Source organism: Myodes glareolus, chromosome 5 (genome assembly GCF_982192425.1).
Source record: "Myodes glareolus chromosome 5, mMyoGla1.1, whole genome shotgun sequence".
NCBI lineage: Eukaryota > Metazoa > Chordata > Mammalia > Rodentia > Cricetidae > Myodes > Myodes glareolus.
Genome location: NC_142030.1, coordinates 2,858,863 through 2,879,761, shown reverse-complemented (window position 1 = coordinate 2,879,761; position 20,899 = coordinate 2,858,863). Strand labels below are relative to the sequence as shown.

General features: G+C 49.8%; 1 protein-coding gene across 3 annotated transcripts in view; it reads right to left on the bottom strand.

Moving 5' to 3' along the window:
• Positions 1–746: 746 nt before the first annotated feature.
• The window catches only part of Hhat (hedgehog acyltransferase), a 247,720-nt gene continuing 227,567 nt past the window's right edge, over positions 747–20,899 (bottom strand). For all 3 annotated transcript variants that reach the window (XM_087906017.1, XM_087906016.1, XM_087906018.1), the window contains one exon: positions 747–1,023. In XM_087906017.1, the coding sequence (XP_087762143.1) occupies positions 932–1,023 (92 nt within the window). In that variant the 3' untranslated portion in view covers positions 747–931. The remainder of the gene's footprint in view (positions 1,024–20,899) is intronic.

Below are 20,899 nucleotides of genomic sequence, written 5' to 3'. Positions count from 1 at the left end.
GTGTCCTCAGGGATGGTCCTGGGGTGGAAGGTGTCCTCAGGGATGGTCCTGGGGTGGAAGGCGTCCTCAGGGATGGTCCTGGGGTGGAAGGTGTCCTCAGGGATGGTCTCGGAATGGAAGGTGTCCTCAGGGATGGTCTCGGAATGGAAGGTGTCCTCAGGGATGGTCTCGGAATGGAAGGTGTCCTCAGGGATGGTCCTGGGGTGGAAGGTGTCCTCAGGGATGGTCCTGGGGTGGAAGGTGTCCTCAGGGATGGTCCTGGGGTGGAAGGCGTCCTCAGGGATGGTCCTGGGGTGGAAGGTGTCCTCAGGGATGGTCTCGGAATGGAAGGTGTCCTCAGGGATGGTCCTGGGGTGGAAGGCGTCCTCAGGGATGGTCCTGGGGTGGAAGGTGTCCTCAGGGATGGTCTCGGAATGGAAGGTGTCCTCAGGGATGGTCCTGGAATGGAAGGTGTCCTCAGGGATGGTCCTGGGGTGGAAGGCGTCCTCAGGGATGGTCCTGGGGTGGAAGGTGTCCTCAGGGATGGTCCTGGGGTGGAAGGTGTCCTCAGGGATGGTCTCGGAATGGAAGGTGTCCTCAGGGATGGTCCTGGGGTGGAAGGTGTCCTCAGGGATGGTCTCGGAATGGAAGGTGTCCTCAGGGATGGTCTCGGAATGGAAGGTGTCCTCAGGGATGGTCTCGGAATGGAAGGCGTCCTCAGGGATGGTCTCGGAATGGAAGATGTCCTCAGGGATGGTCTCGGAATGGAAGGCGTCCTCAGGGATGGTCTCGGAATGGAAGGCATCCTCAGGGATGGTCCTGGGGTGGAAGGTGTCCTCAGGGATGGTCTCGGAATGGAAGGTGTCCTCAGGGATGGTCTCAGAGTAAGAGGTTCAGTCAAAATGCCACGTCCCTTGAAGGCTGACAGCCAGGCTGACCTGGGCCAGTAGCATTAGAGAACTGTGTATGTCTGAGCCCAGGCGATACCCACATGTGAATAACAGTACAGGAACCCCAGGACAGACAGGGTCACCCACGGCCAGCCTGTGTGAAGAGGCAAAGAGGAAGAATGGTTAGCCGGCCTGGGCAGGCCCTTCCCTCCTCCCTCACAGACAAACTGTCCCCTGAGGAGAGGACTACTGAAATGCAGGCCTGCCAGAAAGCCAGCTTTGTCTGCACCCAGCAGGCAGGATCCTGAGTGCTCACCAGGGTCACCTGGAAGTGGGGATACATACCGTGAGGCAAGCATACTTAGAAATAGGGCGTGCTTTTAAAGAGCATGTCCTGTGGAAACCAAAGCAAATAAGCAGGAGAAAGGCCAGGTTTGTGGGAACCCATACTCGTCCTCAGATGCAGACTGGCTGTCACATTGAATACAACGCCATTATTTTAGTGCATAGAATTATTAAATTAAAGATTAAATATCAAATTTCAAAACTCAGAACTTAGGCTGGAGAGATGGCTCAGCAGTTAGAACACTTGCTGCTCTCACAGGGGATGGGAGTTCAGTTCTTAGTAACTCTATGGTGGCTCCTAGCTGCCTCTAACTCCAGTTCCAGGGAATTTAATGCCCTATTCTGGCCTCCATAGTCACTGCAGTATGTGGTACACATACAAGCACTTAGACACACACACATGCATACACACACACATACACTCATACACCTACACACACATTAAATAAACAGAAAACAACCAAATAAATAATAAATCATGTGGGGGGAAACAAACCTCAGAGTTTGGGGTTGGAGAAGTGACTCAGCCATTAAGAGCACTTGCTGCTCTTACAGAGGACCTGGGTTCAGTTCCTAGCAGCCACAAGGCAGCTCACAACTGTTTGTGAATCCCGTTTTAGGGGCTCAAATACCTTCTTCTGGCCTCTGTGATACCAGGAACACACAGAGCACACATATGTATATGCAGACAGAACATTCATACATGTAAATAAAAATAAATAAATCTTTTCAAACAGACCTCAGAGCTTTTAGCAGCTCCTTCTAAAACACACATCTTAGGATACCTCACCTTTCCGTGTCTTTAATATTAATGTCAGAGAACTGGAGGTGATATAGCATATACAGAAGTCAAACTCTACAGATTCAGTGCTGAGTTAGAGGTGCCCCCATGCCAACTTAGGTAAGACAGCACACACAGTGGGGCTTAGAGGTGTGCCCATGCCACCTCAGGTGAGACAAGCATGCACAGTAGGGCTTAAAGGTGCTCCTATGCCACCTCGGGTAAGACAGGCACACACGGTAGGGCTTACTACAATCCTCCTAAGCACTAAGTAACAGAATGAAGAGTGTACAAAGCCCATTTAAGCTGGGGCACACTGGACAAGTGAGAGTACCTCAGGCCACCAAGGGACAGGGCTCGTGTGACAAGATCGCTGCTTAGGTCCAAGGGCAAGTGGGTAGAGGTAGGGGCGAGAAAGAGTTCTGATCCTGGCCATTAGCTGTCATTTTTATTAATGTGGAATCTATGCCCCTGTGGCGGGCTCAAGTTCAGGCCCTGGCTCTGCCGTCCCAGCCTTGACAACATCATGAACCTCGAAGGTTAGACTAGTATTACAGAAACATCCTAACTATCACACTTGTAAATGCTGAGTGAAATGTCACACGGCTCTGCATGGTGACAGGAATGTGGTAGGCACTAGAGAAAAGGAAGTGGTGACGGGGTAAGGGACACAGAAGTGTATCTCCTGCAAGATCAGTGTGACAACAGGGACATCGAACCCTGGTCTCCTTCCCACCCTTGCCTGTAGACTGGCTTCCAGACAGCATCAGCATGGTGACCCGCCCCGTGTCTGCTAGCGCATGTGTCATCAATGGTGCCTGTAACTAATGCCCACAGAAACAGCTGAGATACAATCTCTGATAGTCTTTCAGTCCAGAATTCTGAAATCAAGGTGTTGGCAGAACCACATTCCCTTTGGAGGTTCCCGGCGAGTCTTATTCCTTGGTTCTTCCAGCTTCCAGCAGTTCCTGGCCTTCCTGCGGTTCTCAGTTGTACCATTCTAATCATGGCCTCCATCTTTGTGTGGCCACCTGCCCTTGTTTCTGAGTTCTCACTTCTCATGTGGACGTGAGTCACTGACTCTCTGCCCGGATGATTGCTTTACAACTCTTTGCTAGTTACATCTGAAATGACTGTATTTCCAACTGATGATGTGTCCAGAGATTCCAGGAACATGTGAATTTGGGAGAAGAGGAGCTACTGCTCAAGACAGTTAGGTATTATTCTGGCACTTCCAGAGGGTTCCATGAGCCTAGAGACCTGCGATTCACTTCACTCTGGTTAAGATACAGTTTCAAGGTACTAATCAATATCTGCTCCTCAGGGGGTTGCCGAGAGGGATGGAAAGATGATGGTTCAGACACAGGAAGTACCTGGACTTTATGCGTGTTTGTCAGTGGGTGTTTGGTCAACATGGAGCCCTGAGGCCACCTGTAGGCATGAATATGTGGGTTTGTTTCACTTATACAGCTGTTATAGGCCTAGAACAGCTTTGATTGAAGACTCTGTTTGTCAAAGGCCACCTCTGGGAAATCTACCTGTAAGAGGGAAGGGTCCTCAGTAACGGGACACAGGCCCTAAGCATCCCCCTGCTCTTACTAGACAGCAGTCAGGATATTTGCCATCTGGGCTATGATACCTTTGTAAAGTCTTGGTTCTCTAGCTACACTGTAGGAGCACAAAGGTTGTAAAGGCTTCAGAATACTGCATGCCTGTCATTCCAGCTATTGGAGCTGAGTCGGATCATTTAAGGCTAAGAGTTTGAAAACAGCCTGGGCAATTGTGGTGCTTTGAATGAAAATGGCCTCCATAGGCCCATAGCAAGTGGTACTGTTAGGAGGTGTGGCCTTATTAGAGTAGGTATCCCTTGGAGGAAGTGTGTCACAGGGCTAGACTTTGGTATTTAAAATGCTCAAGCCAGGCCCAGTGTCACTCTCTCCTCCTACTCCCTGCTGATACAGGTGTAGAACTCTCAGCTACCTCTCCAGCACTATGTCTGCCACCATGCCTCCCACCATGATGATAACTGATTAAACTTCCGAACTATAAGCCAGCCCCAACTAAATGTTTTCCTTTATAAGAGTTGCTGTTGTCGTAATGTCTGCTCACAGCAATAAAAACCTAACAAAGACTAAAACATAGCAAGATTCTATGTCCAAAGACCCATGATGACAAGGTGAAGAAGACAGGAATGAGAAGCACTCGATGGAGACAAAGTTCTAGAGAGTGGATGGTGGTGACAGCTACAAAGCAATGCAAATGTTCTCAATGTTCCTGAGCTACATTTAAACATAGCTGAAACCTTATTTTTAAGTTATGTAAAATTTACCACAATAAAATAAGAGGCTGAAGCCCTTGGGAAAATAATATATAGTAAATGATTCCATTTATATGAATTTCAAACCTATTGCAATGGCAACAATCCATGGTTACCAGGAGCTGGGGCAGGGAGCATAGCCACAAATGTCTCCTGGGGCAATGAAACAGTCTCTTTAATTTCTTCATCCATCCTTGCCCCCATTTCTCTTCTGAGCTAAGGTCTAGGCATGGTGTGGCCCATGCTAGCCTCCAACTTGTGATCTTGCTGCCTCTGCCTCCCCAGTGCTGGGATCGTATGTTTGCACCTTCACACCAGGCAAAAGTTTTATAGTCTGATAGTGAGAATGATTTCAAATGTTTACTACATAGCAGGCAAACATCCACCCAACGAACATATGATCAGATGCTTTTCACTATGGTTTTTAATGAAACCGATCTGATATTACAAGTCAGACTGGCAGCATTGGGCTGCGATGTCCTGGCTGTGCACATCCCAAGGAGCTCAAACCGAGCACGTGAAGAAACAGTTTGGTTTTTAGATGAGGTTGAGGGTTCATCCCTGCATCTTCCCAGGGAGGGTTCTTTGGAAAGTGTCAGGACCTAATTCTGGGCTCCTGGAGCCCTCCCTTCCTCCACCAGGGCATCTCAGATGCTCCTTCTTCTCCCTGCAGTTTAGCAGAGGACAGGCTGACGTAGCTGAGTCAGCACAAATCAGTATCCCATGGAGAAATCAATCCACATCTCATGGTAGGTGGGTGAGCTGCATGCTGGGGAATGCAGGGACTGTCAATCACCCCACCAAAGGCCCACTGAGCTATATGCTTCTCAGTACTTCAGTTGTCACACTTCAGTTGTCACCTTGCTCTCTTAAACGCCACAGCCCACTATTGATCATTTCTAGAAGCAAACAGTCTAGGGGCCAGCAGGTGAACATGATGGGCAGGAATACAGCCCTCCAGCCCAGCCTCTCGGTCGACAGCACCATGTGTCCTGTCCATGTGCAAAGCTTACAAACATGACAGGCTCTGCTAAGTTTACAAGATCACACACTCAGGTAATCCTTTCAATGCAGAGGTATAAACTGCCGCTCTTTTTAAAGGAAAAATAAACATTGAAGTTCGTGAAGGGAATGTGCTTTCAGGGACTATGCTACAGATCTGGGTAAAACACAACATTGGGAACTGGGAAGATGGCTCGGTGGGTCATGTGCAAAGGGCTTGCCGTGCAAGCATGGGGAACTGAGTCAACCCCAGCACCCACGTAAGAGGCAGGTGTGGTGGCATGCCTCCACAACCCCAGTGCCGGGGAGACACAGGTGGCTTCTGGGAGTCATCAGCCAGCCAGACCAGGCGAAATAGCTAGCTCCTGGTTCAGTGAGGATGCTGTCCCAAAAAACAAAATGGGGTGAGTTAGAGGGAGATCCCTAAGGTTAAACATGTACAGGTATGTGGATCTGCACATGTATGTATAACACACACACACAGAGATATACCACATACACACACCATACATGTACATACATGCCCTTCCACATGCACAGACCACAGAGATGCATACAGAGATATATCGTAGGCACACACACACTACACATACCATACACATACACACATGCCCCCACATGCGCATACACACAGAGACATACACACATACACAGAGGCATGTCATAGAAAGACACACATGCATACACAGCACACACAGGAAAAATAGATATTCTTGTTCCATACTACACTGCCTCTAAAGGGCCCCAAGCTTATTCTCATGCTTGAAGGTGAGATTTAATCCTATCTAGAGTAGGTGAAACTATGTCTCATTGTCCTTTCATTTCTTTTTATAAAATCTATTATTCACTATTATCTGTAACTAAAAGTGTCTTAGCTTATGTCCATCCACCCAAGCAAGCCTTCCAGCCAGAGGCCCCTGCACCTTCTGTCCACTGTCCCTCTAAGCTCCCTGGTACTCACTTACCACTTCCTGGTGGACAGTTCTCCTGAGGGTTGAGTAATACCAACACGGGACCCTCAAAGATGGACTCAAGGTTTTTATAGCTAATAGCCCCTCCCTTTCTGGTTCCATGAAGCCATTGAGTCTCATCATGAGACTCAAAGCCATTCTGAGAAAAGAAAAGAACCACAAAGTTCAAAGGTAACAAGGTCTGCTGCCTCCTGATACACCTTCCTCCGGCTGGGAGAGTCCCTGAGGTTTCAGGAACAAATGCCCCAGCCTGTCCTGGTCAAGGCAGTCACCCTCCACAAAGAGCCTCTGCCAACAGGTTGGCTCAAATATGTTTGGCCAATAGGAAACCTGAATAAGGAGTTGATTCTAGGAGATGGTGAAGAAAGATTCCAGAGTCTTGGGGGTTGATGGATTTGGGGGCACAGCAGATTCTCTCTCACTGAGACCAGCCCCAGGCAGAACTCTCAGGGCTCACGGAGCAGGTACATAGAGGCTACACCAGTGTTAAATATCTGTACACCCGCCAACCACAGAAGCAGCATCTTCACAGCCTGCGCTGCTCACTCTCCAGTCAGAGGAAGCCACTTCTCTCCTTAGCTCTCGCCTCATCCCAGAAGCACAAACGCCTGCCTAGGCTCTCTCGGCACTTCTCATGAGGTTTAATATCACCATGCCGTCCATTATTCAAATGCCCCTTTGCACAGCTGCTTTCATGGAAAGCGCAGCTCTCGACAGCATGCTGTATTTAACAATGTGCAGATCCGGTGAGTGGGGGTGAGCGGGATGCAAGGTGCTTCACTTAAATCCTATTTACCCCAGTTGCAGCAGCCAGATCCTGCAAGCCATTCATCAAATGGTCGTGAGCCCAAGGCCCTTCCTCCTGGACTAAATTTAGATCTTTAATAAGCTGTGGGGCAGGAACCTTTTCCCGGCAGAGGGCTGGCTACTGATCCAGGGACTAGGCACATGAGACGTACAAAGTTGGCCAGGCATCAATGCCGGTGAGCTGCTGAGCCCGTTCCAAACACCCAGGGGAACAGATGTAAGGTCTGAGGAATAATGTCGGACCAAAACCCAGGTTTTTAGGCCTTACCTGTCTCTTTCCCATCCTCTGATGAGGAAAAAAAAAAAAAGCAAAACAAACAAACAAAAAAAACAGACAAAACCCCAAATGATTCTTGTGGGTTTGCAATGGAAACCCAAGGGTAAGAAGGCTGCACCCATGTACCCTCAGAGTCACATTTAAAGCCAGAAGAGGGGAGGGGGCTGCAGAGAAGGCAAGGCTCAGGTTCTCTGGGGCATGGATGCTGTGAGTGTAAGGCCATACTTGTCCAGAGACTCTGCAGGATGCTGAAGGGAAGGCCTCTGCCACAGCGGCTCTTCAGTAGACTACAGGTGGGCATCCCTCAAGATCTGTTTCCAGTTCTGTCCAATCTCACAGCCTGTCTCAGCAGGAAGCACGCACCCTATCTCTGAGCCACAGAAAGAATAAGGATCATTCAGCCGATTTGCAGATTCACTTCTAAGTGCACTTGGCTGCCGGGCCCTGAAACGCTCCTTGCCGCAGATTAAGGCAGCTGGGCTCAAAGCAGGCCCTGTCTCCCAGCCTGTTCTTGCCTGCTTTGAATCTTAATGCTATTCCCTGACCCCAGGTAGCCAAGGTCACTCACAAGAGGTCACAGAAGCCACAGCATCTAACTCTCTTGGGCACCCCTGTTCCTGATGCCTTCACCACCCCACAAAGGGGACTGAGAAACTGTGCTAAGTCCTGTTCCTCCGTTAGTGTTGGGTTCTGCCTGTAGATGTGAAGGACTCATCCCAGGGGCTCAGGTGACCCTTTCACAACACCATCAAAGTCACAGCCATTTGACTCCAGCTATGGCCTGACCCCAGGAGCTCCAGCAAGAAGACAGAACCGGGCCCCTCAGGGAGCACCCTGTCATCCTCAGCAGCGTTTCTTGCTAGGGTGTCGTGTGCCCGTTTGAAACAGCACCCACAGCAGCCTGTATAAATCACCTTGTTCACAGTCAATTTCACATCCTGATGAAGCCAACCCTGGTGCATTTCTCTTCCTGTCTCAGTTCCCGACACAAGTGGCAGGCGAGTACCGAAGTGCTCACTGCCATAAAGCAAAATTATTTCATGTGACATTGAGGGGGCAAGAAGAACAGCCCAGAGTCACTCATCCTGATCCAGACAGGAACGCAGAGGTGGAGCCAACAAACACATTTTCTCTCTCCAGGGCCACCAGGGTGGGGCATCTGCCTCCCAGGAAACTGTCTGCAACATTGTTGCTACTCTGCTACTCTGTGGCCAAGGCCGCCCAGTCACAGGCTTTCCAGCCGTTTCTCCTCCTGCACTTCGGCCGCTCATGCGCCTCAGAGACTGTGGTTCATGGTTAATTCATAATCAAGCTATGTAACATGGTGGGTGCTGCCCACCTAGCATATGGGTTAAGGAAAGGTGCGTAATGACAGAAAAGGCCACAAGCTGAGAGTCCAGGGTTTTGTGCATCCACATCTATACAGGGGCCGCACTACCCTCAGGCAAACCTATCAAGACCCTGGTGGATGCCTGAGGCAGCAGGCTTTCTTCTAATCACGTAGCTGCACCATACTTCAACTCGAAGCCAAACACAATGAGAAATGAACAAGCCATAGCAAATCAAACCAGTGTAACAACAATACATCCAGTGACTGTGGTCTCTCTGCTAGTATCCTGTTGTTCTGTGACCACCCTTCATCTTTGGATGATGGCAGATGCTACAAGGCTTACGTGATAAGATGAAGGAGGTGAATGACATGGGCGTGCAGTATAGCAGTAGGCTATTGCTGATTGGTAGGTCAGGAGGAGGGTGCCTTTTTATACAAGTCTGGCTCCCTGAACTGGTGGCAGTAACATAGTGTGGGCATACTGGCCGGAGGAGTGATTTATACGAAGGGTGGGATGGGGTAGTATGATGTGATATTTCATCGTGGTTCTCAGACAGATTCACAGCTGTAAATTTATGAATTATTTCTAGAATTACTCATTTGATATATATTTTGACTGAGATTGAGCACAGAAATCAGAGCTGAATTCTCAGAAGGACCCCATAGAGGGGAACTGAGGGGATGGCTTTGTGGGGAAAATGTCTGCTTTGCAATTATAAGGACTTGAGTGATATCTTCAGCCCTGGGGTCTATGTCTGTGGGACAGGCAATAGGATCCCTGGGGCTTGCTGGCCAGTCTATCTGTCCCCAGCATCCATATGTGCTCTCCACATCCACAGGCACACACTGCAGGCAGAGGCTGCACTTGCCCGAAGGTGAGGAACCCCCTTTCTTCTTCCCAGGACTCACATGGCGAATGAACAGTGAACCTGAAGAAACGCAGATACAACCTGCTACCTTTCAGTTCTCATTTATAATACTGCATGGCCCTCCTCGAGCTAACTAAGAATACAAAGGGCCCAAGCCACACCCACACATCATCTATCTGTTTGGCTTCTGTTTCCCAGACGGTAGGATGTAGTCAGTAAGCAGAAATGCCTGGGCATCATCTGCACTTGTTGGTGTGATGGGAGGAAGAAACCTGGTTTATGCTTATCATGACTCCCTGGACACACGAATGACGGCAGGTTAGAGATGTGTGCCCCCTGTACCCACCACTGTCGCTGATGTCAGCAAATCCTCTGGAAGGCTCTAGCAAGGAAGGGAAGCACTGTTGGAACCATGTGCACATCTGGGAAGGGGAGAGTGGACAAGTGTATCTGGTGTGTTCCATGCCTAGCACAGCTGTTATAATAAAGATTCCAACACACTCAGCTTGAATTCTGGAACAATCAGAACCAACGCAGGCTCCCGACAGCAGGAGCTGCTTCCTGGAGCTCTCAGCACCACAGTGGGCTGGGAACCGAGGGAGCCACCGGGGCAAGGAAGGAGGTGTTCCTGCCTGCTGTCAAAACCACTGTGTTCCCACTTCGCCAGCCCACTGACTGACTCTTCAGAAGTCTGATTTGCTGACAGGCACACTGTGGAACAGGACAGAGTTTAAAGCTGGGGTTCACAAAGGGAGAACTCCCCCTTCCAGCGGCCACCACTTCTAGTGCAATGGGCTTGGCAGCACCATCACCGCTCTCTCGTGCCCACTCCCACCACTGGGCCAGTGACACAGGCTGACTGTGGTGTTCCTTGGAGGGTACTGAGCCAACCATCAGTGCAGATTAGAACTGAGGCTGCCTTTTGCTGTCTCAGAAGGAGTCCCAGAAGAATGTGGGTTCCACATCTACACATGGTGTTTGAGACAGACTTCTCAGCTTCAGCTCCTGGAGCAGGAGGATGGGAGAGGCAGAGGCAAGAACAAAGTCCAGGCTCTGGGAATGTGCTGGTGAGGACAGTGTCCCCAGCCTGACTGTCCTCTCACTGCTGGTCAAAGGGCTGCAGGCGGCTCATGCTCCAGGGTGCTGAGACCGGGCAAAGGTTTGGGGAAGCAGAACAGGCCATGACCCAGGCCCTCTCTCTACTCAAAGTGCATCCAGACTCACTAGGGATGGGGCAAGGGTTCTTATGTCACTGTCCTGTGAAGACGAAGGGACCCTGCAGGGTCCTCCTATGAAAGTCACACACCCTGGAGAGCCAGGGCTCTGCTGACAGTCACAGGGTTTTCAGTTGCCATGGGCGCCCTTCCCTAGGGACCCACTTCCGCCAGAATCTCAGGCCACAGAGCCTGTGGAATCATAGAGGAACACAATCACTGGACCAGGACAGGAGCCAAGGCCATTGCTGCTGTCATCTTGGGAAATGAGGACTGGGAGGGGCATTCAACTTAACATGGGGGTGAGACGAGGCATATGAACAGAGCATCCAGGCCGAGAATTCTGAGGCGTGCTGACTGAGACAGTTCACAGGCACGACACTGGTAGGCCTGGAAGGACCCTCCAAGTAGGTGTGTGACAAGTCAACATCCCACATGGAAAAAGGTCACAAGGTCACCAGGAAAGGGAATCAGACTTATTCTATGTCACTCCAGAAGGCAGAACCAGGGCCAGTGGGTCACAGGCAACCTCTTAGCCCCCCCCACCAATGAAAAGCGAGCATCCTGGTCCTCATTACGCAGCCTTCAGGCAATGTAGACGTCTCTCAATAGGAAGGGGAACACAGAAGTCTGTCTCCCGCGGTGGGCAAGTAAGGGGCGCTGGCTGATGTTGGGGGATATTATTTTCAGGTGTGTGGCTTTTGTTCACACTGCATCTGTGAAGCTGTGTCACTGTGCCTGTCTGAAGCACCTGATGGTCCTAATGAAGAGATGAACGGCCAATAGCAAGGCAGGAGCAAGGATGGGGGGCTGGCAGGCAGAGAGGATAAATGGAAGGAGGAGCAAGAGAACCAGGAGAGGCGGACATCAGGGGGCAGCCACCCAGCTACCCAGCAAGACGGGGAAAGAAGTAAAGTAAGGTACACAGAATAGAGAAAGATAAAAGCCCAGAGGCAAAAGGTAGCTGGGATAATTCAAGATAAGAAAAGCTGACAAGAAGCAAGCCAAGCGAAGGCTGGGCATTCTTAAGTAATAATAAGCCATCTGCCTCCATGTGATTAATTGGGAGCTGGGTGGTGGGCCCCTCAAAAAGCCAAAAGAGTAAAATATCACACAATAGGCTGACGCCTCCCTGTGACACAAAGTCCTCAAGTCATTCTTCCGCCCTGGGGAGGTAGAGGACAAGTCCAGTTACAAACATACGGCTACGGGTCCAGGCTCAGGCTGGACAGGAGTCCTGTGTCAGAAAGCAGGTGGTGCCCCCGCAAGCTGTGACTGCGTCAGAAGGCGGAGTCTCAGGGTTGATGTGTGCGAGGTGACTCATGCCTTTCTCAGCTCTTGGATGACACAGGAAGATGTTCACGCATCTAAAAGGCCTCCCTCGGAAGAACAGCGTGTTCCCCTTTGCTTCCATGCTCTGTCTGATGGCCCCAAGGGTAGGTCTGCTGGGGACAGCAGGCACATGCCACTGGATACTGGACTCCAGCTGGTATGTATATACACTTCCCATTCCAAGGATCCTTCCAGCAGCTCTAACAGATGGGTAAGCTGGACTTTTGGATCCACTAGGGCCCTCTGCAGGGCAGACACTGAGGGAACTCCAGCCTTCCTGACCACGGCTGCCCTGTTGGAAATCCACACTAGAGCCACTGGCCACAGGCAGAGAGGCCTGGATGCGGAGCAGAGTGGAGGGAAGCAGCCTGGAGCTTGTGAGTTAAGGTAGGAGGTCTTCAGGCTTGATAGAGTGACTGTGTTTCTCTTCTGGGCTGATAGTCCCCAGAGGCGTCTCCACTGCAACACCGAAAATAAACTGAAATATATGCTAGGTTTACATGCAAATACCACACTGTCTCTTCATTTTTTTAATGGTTCCACATCTTGGCCATTTTCATAAATGACCATTGTGTGGTGGTCTGAAGGAAAAAGGCTCCCTGCCGTCTCATGTATCTGAACACTTGGTCCCCAGTGTGGGGTAGTGTCTGGGGAGGTTGGGGAGGTTAGGAGGAAGTTGACAGTGGGGGTGGGCTTTGAAGGTGTAGAGCCTCATCCTGTCCCCTGGATTCTCTCTGGGTTTCCTGTGTGTGGGTGAAAATGTGAACGGCCAGTGTCCTGCTTCTGCCACCATGGTTTTCCCCTGATAGCTACCATGATATCCCCACCATGATGGACTCTGTCCCTCCAGAGCCAGAAGCCAGTTACCTCTTTCTTCACCAAGTTGCATCTCAGCAGCTGAAAACTAAGTAACATATGCATATAATGTGACTTCATGCTTTCTCATAGCCAAGATCAGCTCCTCTAGCGGGTGTGCCTCCTGTGCTGTGGTGGCTTCCGGTAGTCCTGCGTTCCTCTCCCTTTGCTAGGACAGACAAATGTCCTCCCTCACCTTTCACATCACACGTGTGAACTCACATTTGAATGACTGGAAGTGCAATTTCTGCATCACCATTCACAGCTCCTCCAAGCTTCTTGCTCTGGGAGGGAAGGCGGCATCCTGCCAACCTTAAATGGAGAGTGAAGTTGCAGGGGTTAGAGACATGGCTCAGCCACAGAGCCCTGCTTAGGCTGTGTGCGTCCTCCTGGGCCACCACCAGCATCAGGGTGGTGGAAAGAAACACTAAAGTTGGGTATCTTCTCCTTGATTTAATTTCCTTGTCCTGGGAATGCTCTGTTCCCACCCTTTCTCCATTCGTCTCCAGGCTGAAGCTGTTCCCTTAACAGACCCGTGGGTGTGAAGTCATGACTACATTCACCATGAAGGGTGTTCTGCAGCTGCCCACCCCAGAAGACAAAGGCCAAGGCCCTGAGTCGGAGGGACTGCCACAGACGAGGCAGGTCTAGGGCTCTCTGCTCTGTCGGGAATGGTTACGATGCCGGGCACAGGGCTGTGGGTGGACGCAGCTGGAACACATGTGCAAAGCATATGGCCAGCAGTACATCTGCCCTCCAGAGCGGCTGGGGCTCTGCTGCTTCTAATTATTTATTAAGCGAGCAAATCAAAACAAACTACAGCATCATTTACTCAGCAAGGGGGTCACATGAGTTGAGCTGGGAAGACCGTATGCTGTGGTTTTTATTCCACAGGCCCTCAGGCTGCCCAGCTAGGGAAAGGCTGCATTCGCTCACTCTCTTCTCCCTTCCTTGCCACCCCTTCTCTCTGCCTCTCCCTGTCACTCCTCTCCCCTCTCATCCTCTCTCCCATCTATCCATCCCTTCCACTGACAAACCGCTTAGTACTGACTGAAGGACAAGCAAAATTTTGCCCCGAGATCGTCCAGTCCCTCCCCTAGCTCTGCACACGAGGTCCTCTTTCAGGTCAGAGATAGTCTGTGGCTACAGTGCATGAAGGCAGGGTTATGTTACTTGGCCTCTGCCACACCCCTGTCGTGAATCCACTAACCCATTCTCTGGGTTCCCGTTTCTGCCTCGCAAGCCCTCCACCAGGAGCAAGTTGAAGAGCCTGCTTTATTGACCGTGAGAACCAGATTCTCCACGCGCCTATGCTGATGGTCCCGGCCATGTCACTAAGCAGTTTTGCTTCTCTACCCTGAGCAATACCCACTGTGAGGAGGAAGGGGAAGAATGGGCTTCTTGTTTCAAACTGTGAGTGCAGAAGACAGCAGGAGACCCCCAGCCTCATCAGCACTCTCTTCCTGGGGTCTGCAGCACCCCCAGAAAACTGGTGAAGCAAAGGGGAGGTGCCCCCAGAAGGTGTGAGCTCTGAGAACCTCTTCTTTCAGCCCCCTATCTGCCTTGTCCCCCAGCCCTGAGGTGAGCACTCTTCATTATAGTCAGCAGAGTCTATGTTCCCAAGTGTTCCTGCCAACTTCCCGTTTTCTAGTCCTTGTGCATTTCCGTGTATTAAATCTCTCCTGCTTGATATACCCAGCATGCCCTCTGTTTTCACAGATTAGGTCATCTATTAACTGTCACCCTGACAAAATCTAGAATCACTTATGAGATGGGCCTCTGGGCATGTCTGTGGGGTGTTATCTTGATTGGCATAATTGAGGTACAAAGACAACCTCCCACCCTGTTACTCCCAGACCCCGCCCTGGTGGATGAGACTACTCCTGGTTGGGATCTTGGACAGGATAGTGGAGAAAGGGGGCCTAGCGCAACATGAACCTACAGTTCTGTTTCTGATTATAGAGCGGCAGCTGCTTTAGGCGCCTACTGCCTTGCCTTCCTGGCCCACGATGGGCTATATCTTGAACTACGATCGTTGTGATCAATACGATATACACCCCTATCTTCCCCTTAAGTTGCTTCTGTCAGATTATTTTATCACTGTAATGGAAAAAGAAACTACAACATCATCTAACTATGTCCAACAATAAACAGAGGCTGACCAGTGTTTCCACGGTAGCGGGGAGGATGGGTGAGAAGAGGCGATCGCTGCCGAGTCTGGAGAGACGGAGACTTCCGTGTACAGAGGCATCCAGACCCCAAGGGCTCAGGTTTCATGGAGAATCAACTGGAGGAGTGACCGTCAACACATCCCCTTTCTGTCTCATGGTCAGTGCATCTGTTTCAACCACATCACACCAGACTCCCTGAAGGGCTGTTTCTCTCTCTCCAGGGGTGAGACTGTGTAGCTGACGACCACCCTGGGATTTCCAAGACAGCATCTGTCAGTAGATTTCATGTGGCTGGTGATTTTTTTTCTTTTTCCTTCTGCATTTAATCTGAGGACGTGTAAAAATTGTATTTGATCCACTCAGACAAAGTAGAGGGAGGGGGTAATGCTCTAAGGCCACGGAAGTGCCCAGACTGTACTGTCAGGGTTCACCAACCCTGGCTCCTCCCTTCATCTCCACTGCTCATAGGAGGGGAGGGTTCAACAGCTTATCTTGTGAAAGTGGGAACTATTTGTGACTCTCCAGCTACTCTGGAAAGAGATTGAAGACACCGACACCCAAGAACTTCCAGGTGTTCTGATAAGATCTTGAGTTGTATATAAATCCCCTTAAACGTATTTATAGTTGCTAAATTACAAAGCCACGAGTCAAATACCCCTGTGTTACATTTGCCTTATGTGTGTATATGTGGGAATATGTGCGCACACATGTGTGCTTGTGTGTGTCCATTTGCGTGTGCATGCACACGTGTATGTGTGTGTGTACAAGCACGTTCACAGGTGTGTGAAGGGGATACATGTACCCATTTGCATGTATGTGGAGGCCAGAGGACACTGTGTATCCTGCTCTGTGATGGTTTGAGTGAGTGACCCCCATAGGTCTCAGGCATTTGAATACTTGGTTCCCAGCTGGTGGCTATTTGGGGAGGATTAGGAGGTGTGGCCTTACTGGAGGAGGTGTGTCACTGGGAAGGGGCTTTGCAGTTTTTAAAGGCTGGTACCATTTCAAGTTTATTCTCTCTGCTTCTTGTTTGTGGATCTCACGATGCGAGTTCTCAGCTGCTGCTCCAGCGCCTGCCTGCTGCCAGCCTGCCTGCGATCCATCTGATGGAGATGGACTCATCCCTCCAGAACCATAAGCTGCAAACAAACACTTTCTTCTACAAGTCGTCTTGGCCGGAATGTTCTATCACAGCAGCAAATAACACATGTTCCATCATGCCTTGCCTTTCTCCCTCCAGATGGGGATGTCCCACTGAGCCTGAAACTCCGCTTTTCAGCTAGGCTGGCCGTCTGGAGGGACCCTCCTTTTTCAGCTTCCCCCAGTCCCCAGTCCTGGGATTATACAGCTCTGTGGTCACGCCTGGCTTTTACACAGTCTCTAAACTCATGTTCACTCAGCAAGTACTCTTACCCCTGAGCTGTTCCCAAGGCCCTGTATTTGTTCCTTCAATAAAAAAAAGGATATTTTGCTCCTTTCTGTTAAACCCTGGAATGCACAGACGGCTCAACCCTTTCGTGGGAGCTTACCAATGCATGCTTCAGCAGAGTGTCTAGGATGAGGAGCCAGGAGGAAGAAACGCCCTGGGGTAGATTTACACTAAGGTTCCCTGAGCCCTTATTGTGAACTGGCTATGGACAGACATTGGTTGAGCCTTTTGTTTCCTTGAATTTATAATCCACTCTACCTCGGCCACAGCAATGCTTGGCTCCAGTATTTGCTGTCTTTGCTGTCAGCACTGCAGCTACCCTGACTGACCCACTCAGCCTCCAGGCCTAACCAGCTTACCTTCTGTATTCCCAGTCATTCCCTCCTTTCCCTGATGCTGGGGAGTGGCCCAGGGTTGTAGATGCGAGACAAGTACTCTGCCACTGATCTCCATCCAGGGCAGTGTGGTTTTGAGACCAGATCCCATGACGTTGAGGCTCATGCTGGCCGTGAACGTTCTAGCCTGCTACCTCAGCCCCTGAGGATTGCAGCATGGGCTTCTAGGGGTGATACGGAGCTAGGGTTTGTTTTGAGGTGTTTTTATGCCAGGACTCCTGAAAGACTCCTTATTTCAGATCTTAAACTCAAGGAGGAAAGGGTGCCTGCGTAGGAATCCAGACAAGATCCCAAACTGAAGACAGCCATGTATTCAAGCACAGCCCTTTTGCTTACATACGAGAGTTAATATACAGCCAAATATACACAATATTGCATTTGTCCCTTTTACCCTCCTTAAGCATTTGTGGAGCCAGCACTATACACTTGGGCCGACTCCAGGGCTTCAAATTACAGGAAGCTGTTTTCATATACACCAACTGGGTCATTTAACATGAAATCAAACAATTCTGGATGTCTGAGCCTGAATAAATTATAAGATTATTATACTTAGAATGGACTTTTTTTCCAAAGCCTCCATCCTGGTGTCACTTGAATTGTACTTCAAATTTCCTGCAATTCCTATATGTAGGCATGTTAATCCCAACGTGCCTAATACAACCTGCACTTGCATTTTGCATAATGCAAGCTTATGCCTCTGTGCAGTCTTCAGATTAATCCTGCATTCTGTATCATCATGCATACCACACACACTGCCACTAATTTCTCTGTGGAGAGGCTGAAAATGCATGTACAGAGCTACAAAATCGGTCAGCTTTGACACAGAGTGAGCGTAGATTTGGACTCTGGGGATTGACAACCAAATAGCACTGGATAAGCAGGCTGAATACTGAGGGCAAGGCTTCGGACTTCAGCCAATGACTACCGAGTCCAGAGATGGGTGGTGGCAGAAGAAAGAGAGGCAAAGACTCCTAAGACAGAGGGACGGCGGCCTGGATAATGCATCCATGGCTTCAGCTCCCTGGCAGAAGCACGTGCTGGCGGCGTGATGTTGAGATGGACGGGATGAGTCACCCAGAAAAACCAGCCTGAACAGCTGTTGTGCCCCTGTTGTCCTGTAGCCCTGCTGTCCCCTCTTGAGATGAGGGAGGAGCGAGAGGCCGCCTCTGCCCTGGGGCTGTGAGCTGACAGGGTTTTCAAGGCCAGTGTGTGTGTGTGTGTGTGTGTGTGTGTGTGTGTGTGTGTGTGTGTGTGTGTGGTGTGTGTTGTGTGTGTGTCTGTGCACACATGGAAAGTGTTGGGAGAGTAGGTGAGGAGGGATGGAGGAGCAAAGTTCCTTTGAGTCACCTGCCCAGAGGTGGGACACAGGAAGGAAAGCTGGGCTTGGAAGCAGTCAGCAGTCAAGAAGCAAAATCAACAAGAACTACAAGTCTTCCTTTAGTCGCCGTGAGATTTAACACCCCGTGGAAGTCCGCCTACCATGAGACCCGACTTACCTGAAACTGAAAATTCGGCAGGACAAGTTGCAAAACACAAAAAATAAATGATGCTACAGGAACAGGGAACTGGACCAGTGCCCATGCCTAGCAGATCCCAATAACTGAGTTAAATTTAACTTCTGCTTCCTCCCATATTTGTCCCCAAACTTGTGTTCTTGTAAACACCAGAGAGAGGCCTTCAGACACAGCCAGGCTCTAACTGTTATTTATAGACATACCGGGTTAGGGATGTAGAGAACATCAGAGGGGAGAAGTCCTTTGGTGGTGAGGATAGAGGGCCAAGAAGGTGGTCACAGCGCTGTGCAAGGATGTCTACAAGATGTGCCTCTCACAGATACTGATCATCTCCCCGGACAGAAGAAAATGGTCCCAGTGGGTAGGGCAAGAGTAGGAAGGGACAGGTCTAGGGCCCCTGTCTCAGAATGTGACTGGGGGGAGGGCTCCCTCAGAAGGAATCAGGCTGAGTCAATCTCCACTAGCAAAGGCACTAAATCCAAGAAGTCGGCCATGCTCTGAGAGAAGGAAAAACAGACACAGACAGAAAGACAGGGAGAGTGGCATGTGATGAGACAAGTCAGAGGCCATCAAGGGTGGACAGATACCATCAAGGCTAGTATGGAGGACAGACAGCCACTGTAGGGCTGACACCAAGGACAGACAGATACCACTAAGGCTAGCATGGAGGACAGACAGCCACTGCTAGGGCTGACACCAAGGACAGACAATACCACTAAGGCTAGCATGGAGGACAGACAGCCACTGTAGGGCTGACACCAAGGACAGACAGATACCACTAAGGCTAGCATGGAGGACAGACAGCCACTGCTAGGGCTGACACCAAGGACAGACAGATACCACTAAGGCTAGCATGGAGGACAGACAGCCACTGCTAGGGCTGACACTAAGGATAGAAAGACAGTTACCACCATACTTGGAAGAATGAGAAGGATCTACCCAGACTCTCAGTGACAGCAGTCCTTCCCGGTGTTTTGGTGGCAGCCTTGCGGCCGTCGGGGCTATTGTCTAAATCCTAATTATCCAGGTCTGCCATGACAGTCTTAGAAAGCTAAGAAGAAATCATCCATTACTTTAGTCCATTATGAGGGTATATAATTTTACTACAAATTGGAATAACTGGGATATTACATTTTCTTTTGTTTTAGAAATAATGAGTAAACTGGAGATGTGCAGATATGGTCAGCTTGTTATTAAATTCCGCAGCGTTATTTTAAATATTCAACAAGACATTTCATTTAGAGTTTGGGCTCATAATAATCTTTACGGTCCACAGTTGGTATTATCAAAAATTTGTAAATTGAAGATAAAGATGCCTTTCTGCAAGACATGCCAGCAAAGAGCAGGCGGGAAGTGGTTGTCTGGGCTCTGAGATCACAGGTCATTCTTCTTTCTTTTCTGCTGCTTTGAAATGTTCCTCATTAGATTCTACATATTTCAGAGAAACACATTTGTTACTCGCTAGAGCTATTACTCTTCCCATAAAAGGAAAAAACCAACAGGATTCAAGCCTTCGTATCTTGGTGCTTTTATCTTTCCTGACTATTGACCCCAGGGCTCAGGGTTGTGTTCACAGCCTCCTGATCAGAGCTAAGAGAAGAAGGCAGATCACACAGTGCAGAACAGCCTTCAGAGGCCAGGAAAGGATGAACCCGAATATCACCACCAAAGTCAGAGACCAGGCTGGGGAACAAGTGTGTGTGGGGGGCTTTTCTTTTTAGTGTCTTACCATGGATAGTTATGTGCAAGAGATTTCACAAATAGGCTTTCAAGTCCCGTTGCTCAGTCAACAAATACTCTAGTGAAAATAGCCAAACATGTCTGGAGACAGAGCCCAGAGACAGAAGTTAAAATAAGGCACTTTCTCTCTCTCTCTCTCTCTCTCTCTCTCTCTCTCTCTCTCTCTCTCTCTCTCTCTCCCTCTCTCCCTCTCTCCCTCTCTCCCTCTCTCCCTCCCTCCCCCCCCCCATCTCTCCTAGTTTTTGAGATAGGGTTTCTCTGTGTAGCCCTAGCTGTCCTGGAACTCACTGTACATACCATGCTGGTCTTAAATTCACAGAGATCCATCTGCCTCTGCCTCTGCCTCTGCCTCTGCCTCTGCCTCTGCCTCTGCCTCCTCAGGACTGGGGCTGAATGTGTATGCCACCAACACTGGCCAGCATTTTCTTAATGACTGACTGATATGAAAGGGCCCAGTCCATTGTGGGTGGTGTCATCCTTGGGCAGGTGGTCTTGGGTTCTATAAGAAAGAAGGCTGAACAAGGAGGAGCAAGCCAGTAAGCAACTCTCCACTGCCTCTGTATCAGCTTCTGCCTCCAGGTTCTGCCATGTCTGAGTTCCTGTCCTGACTGCCTTCAGTGAGGAACTACAGTGTGGAAGTATCAGCCAAATAAACCTTTACCCAACTTTATTTTTGATCAT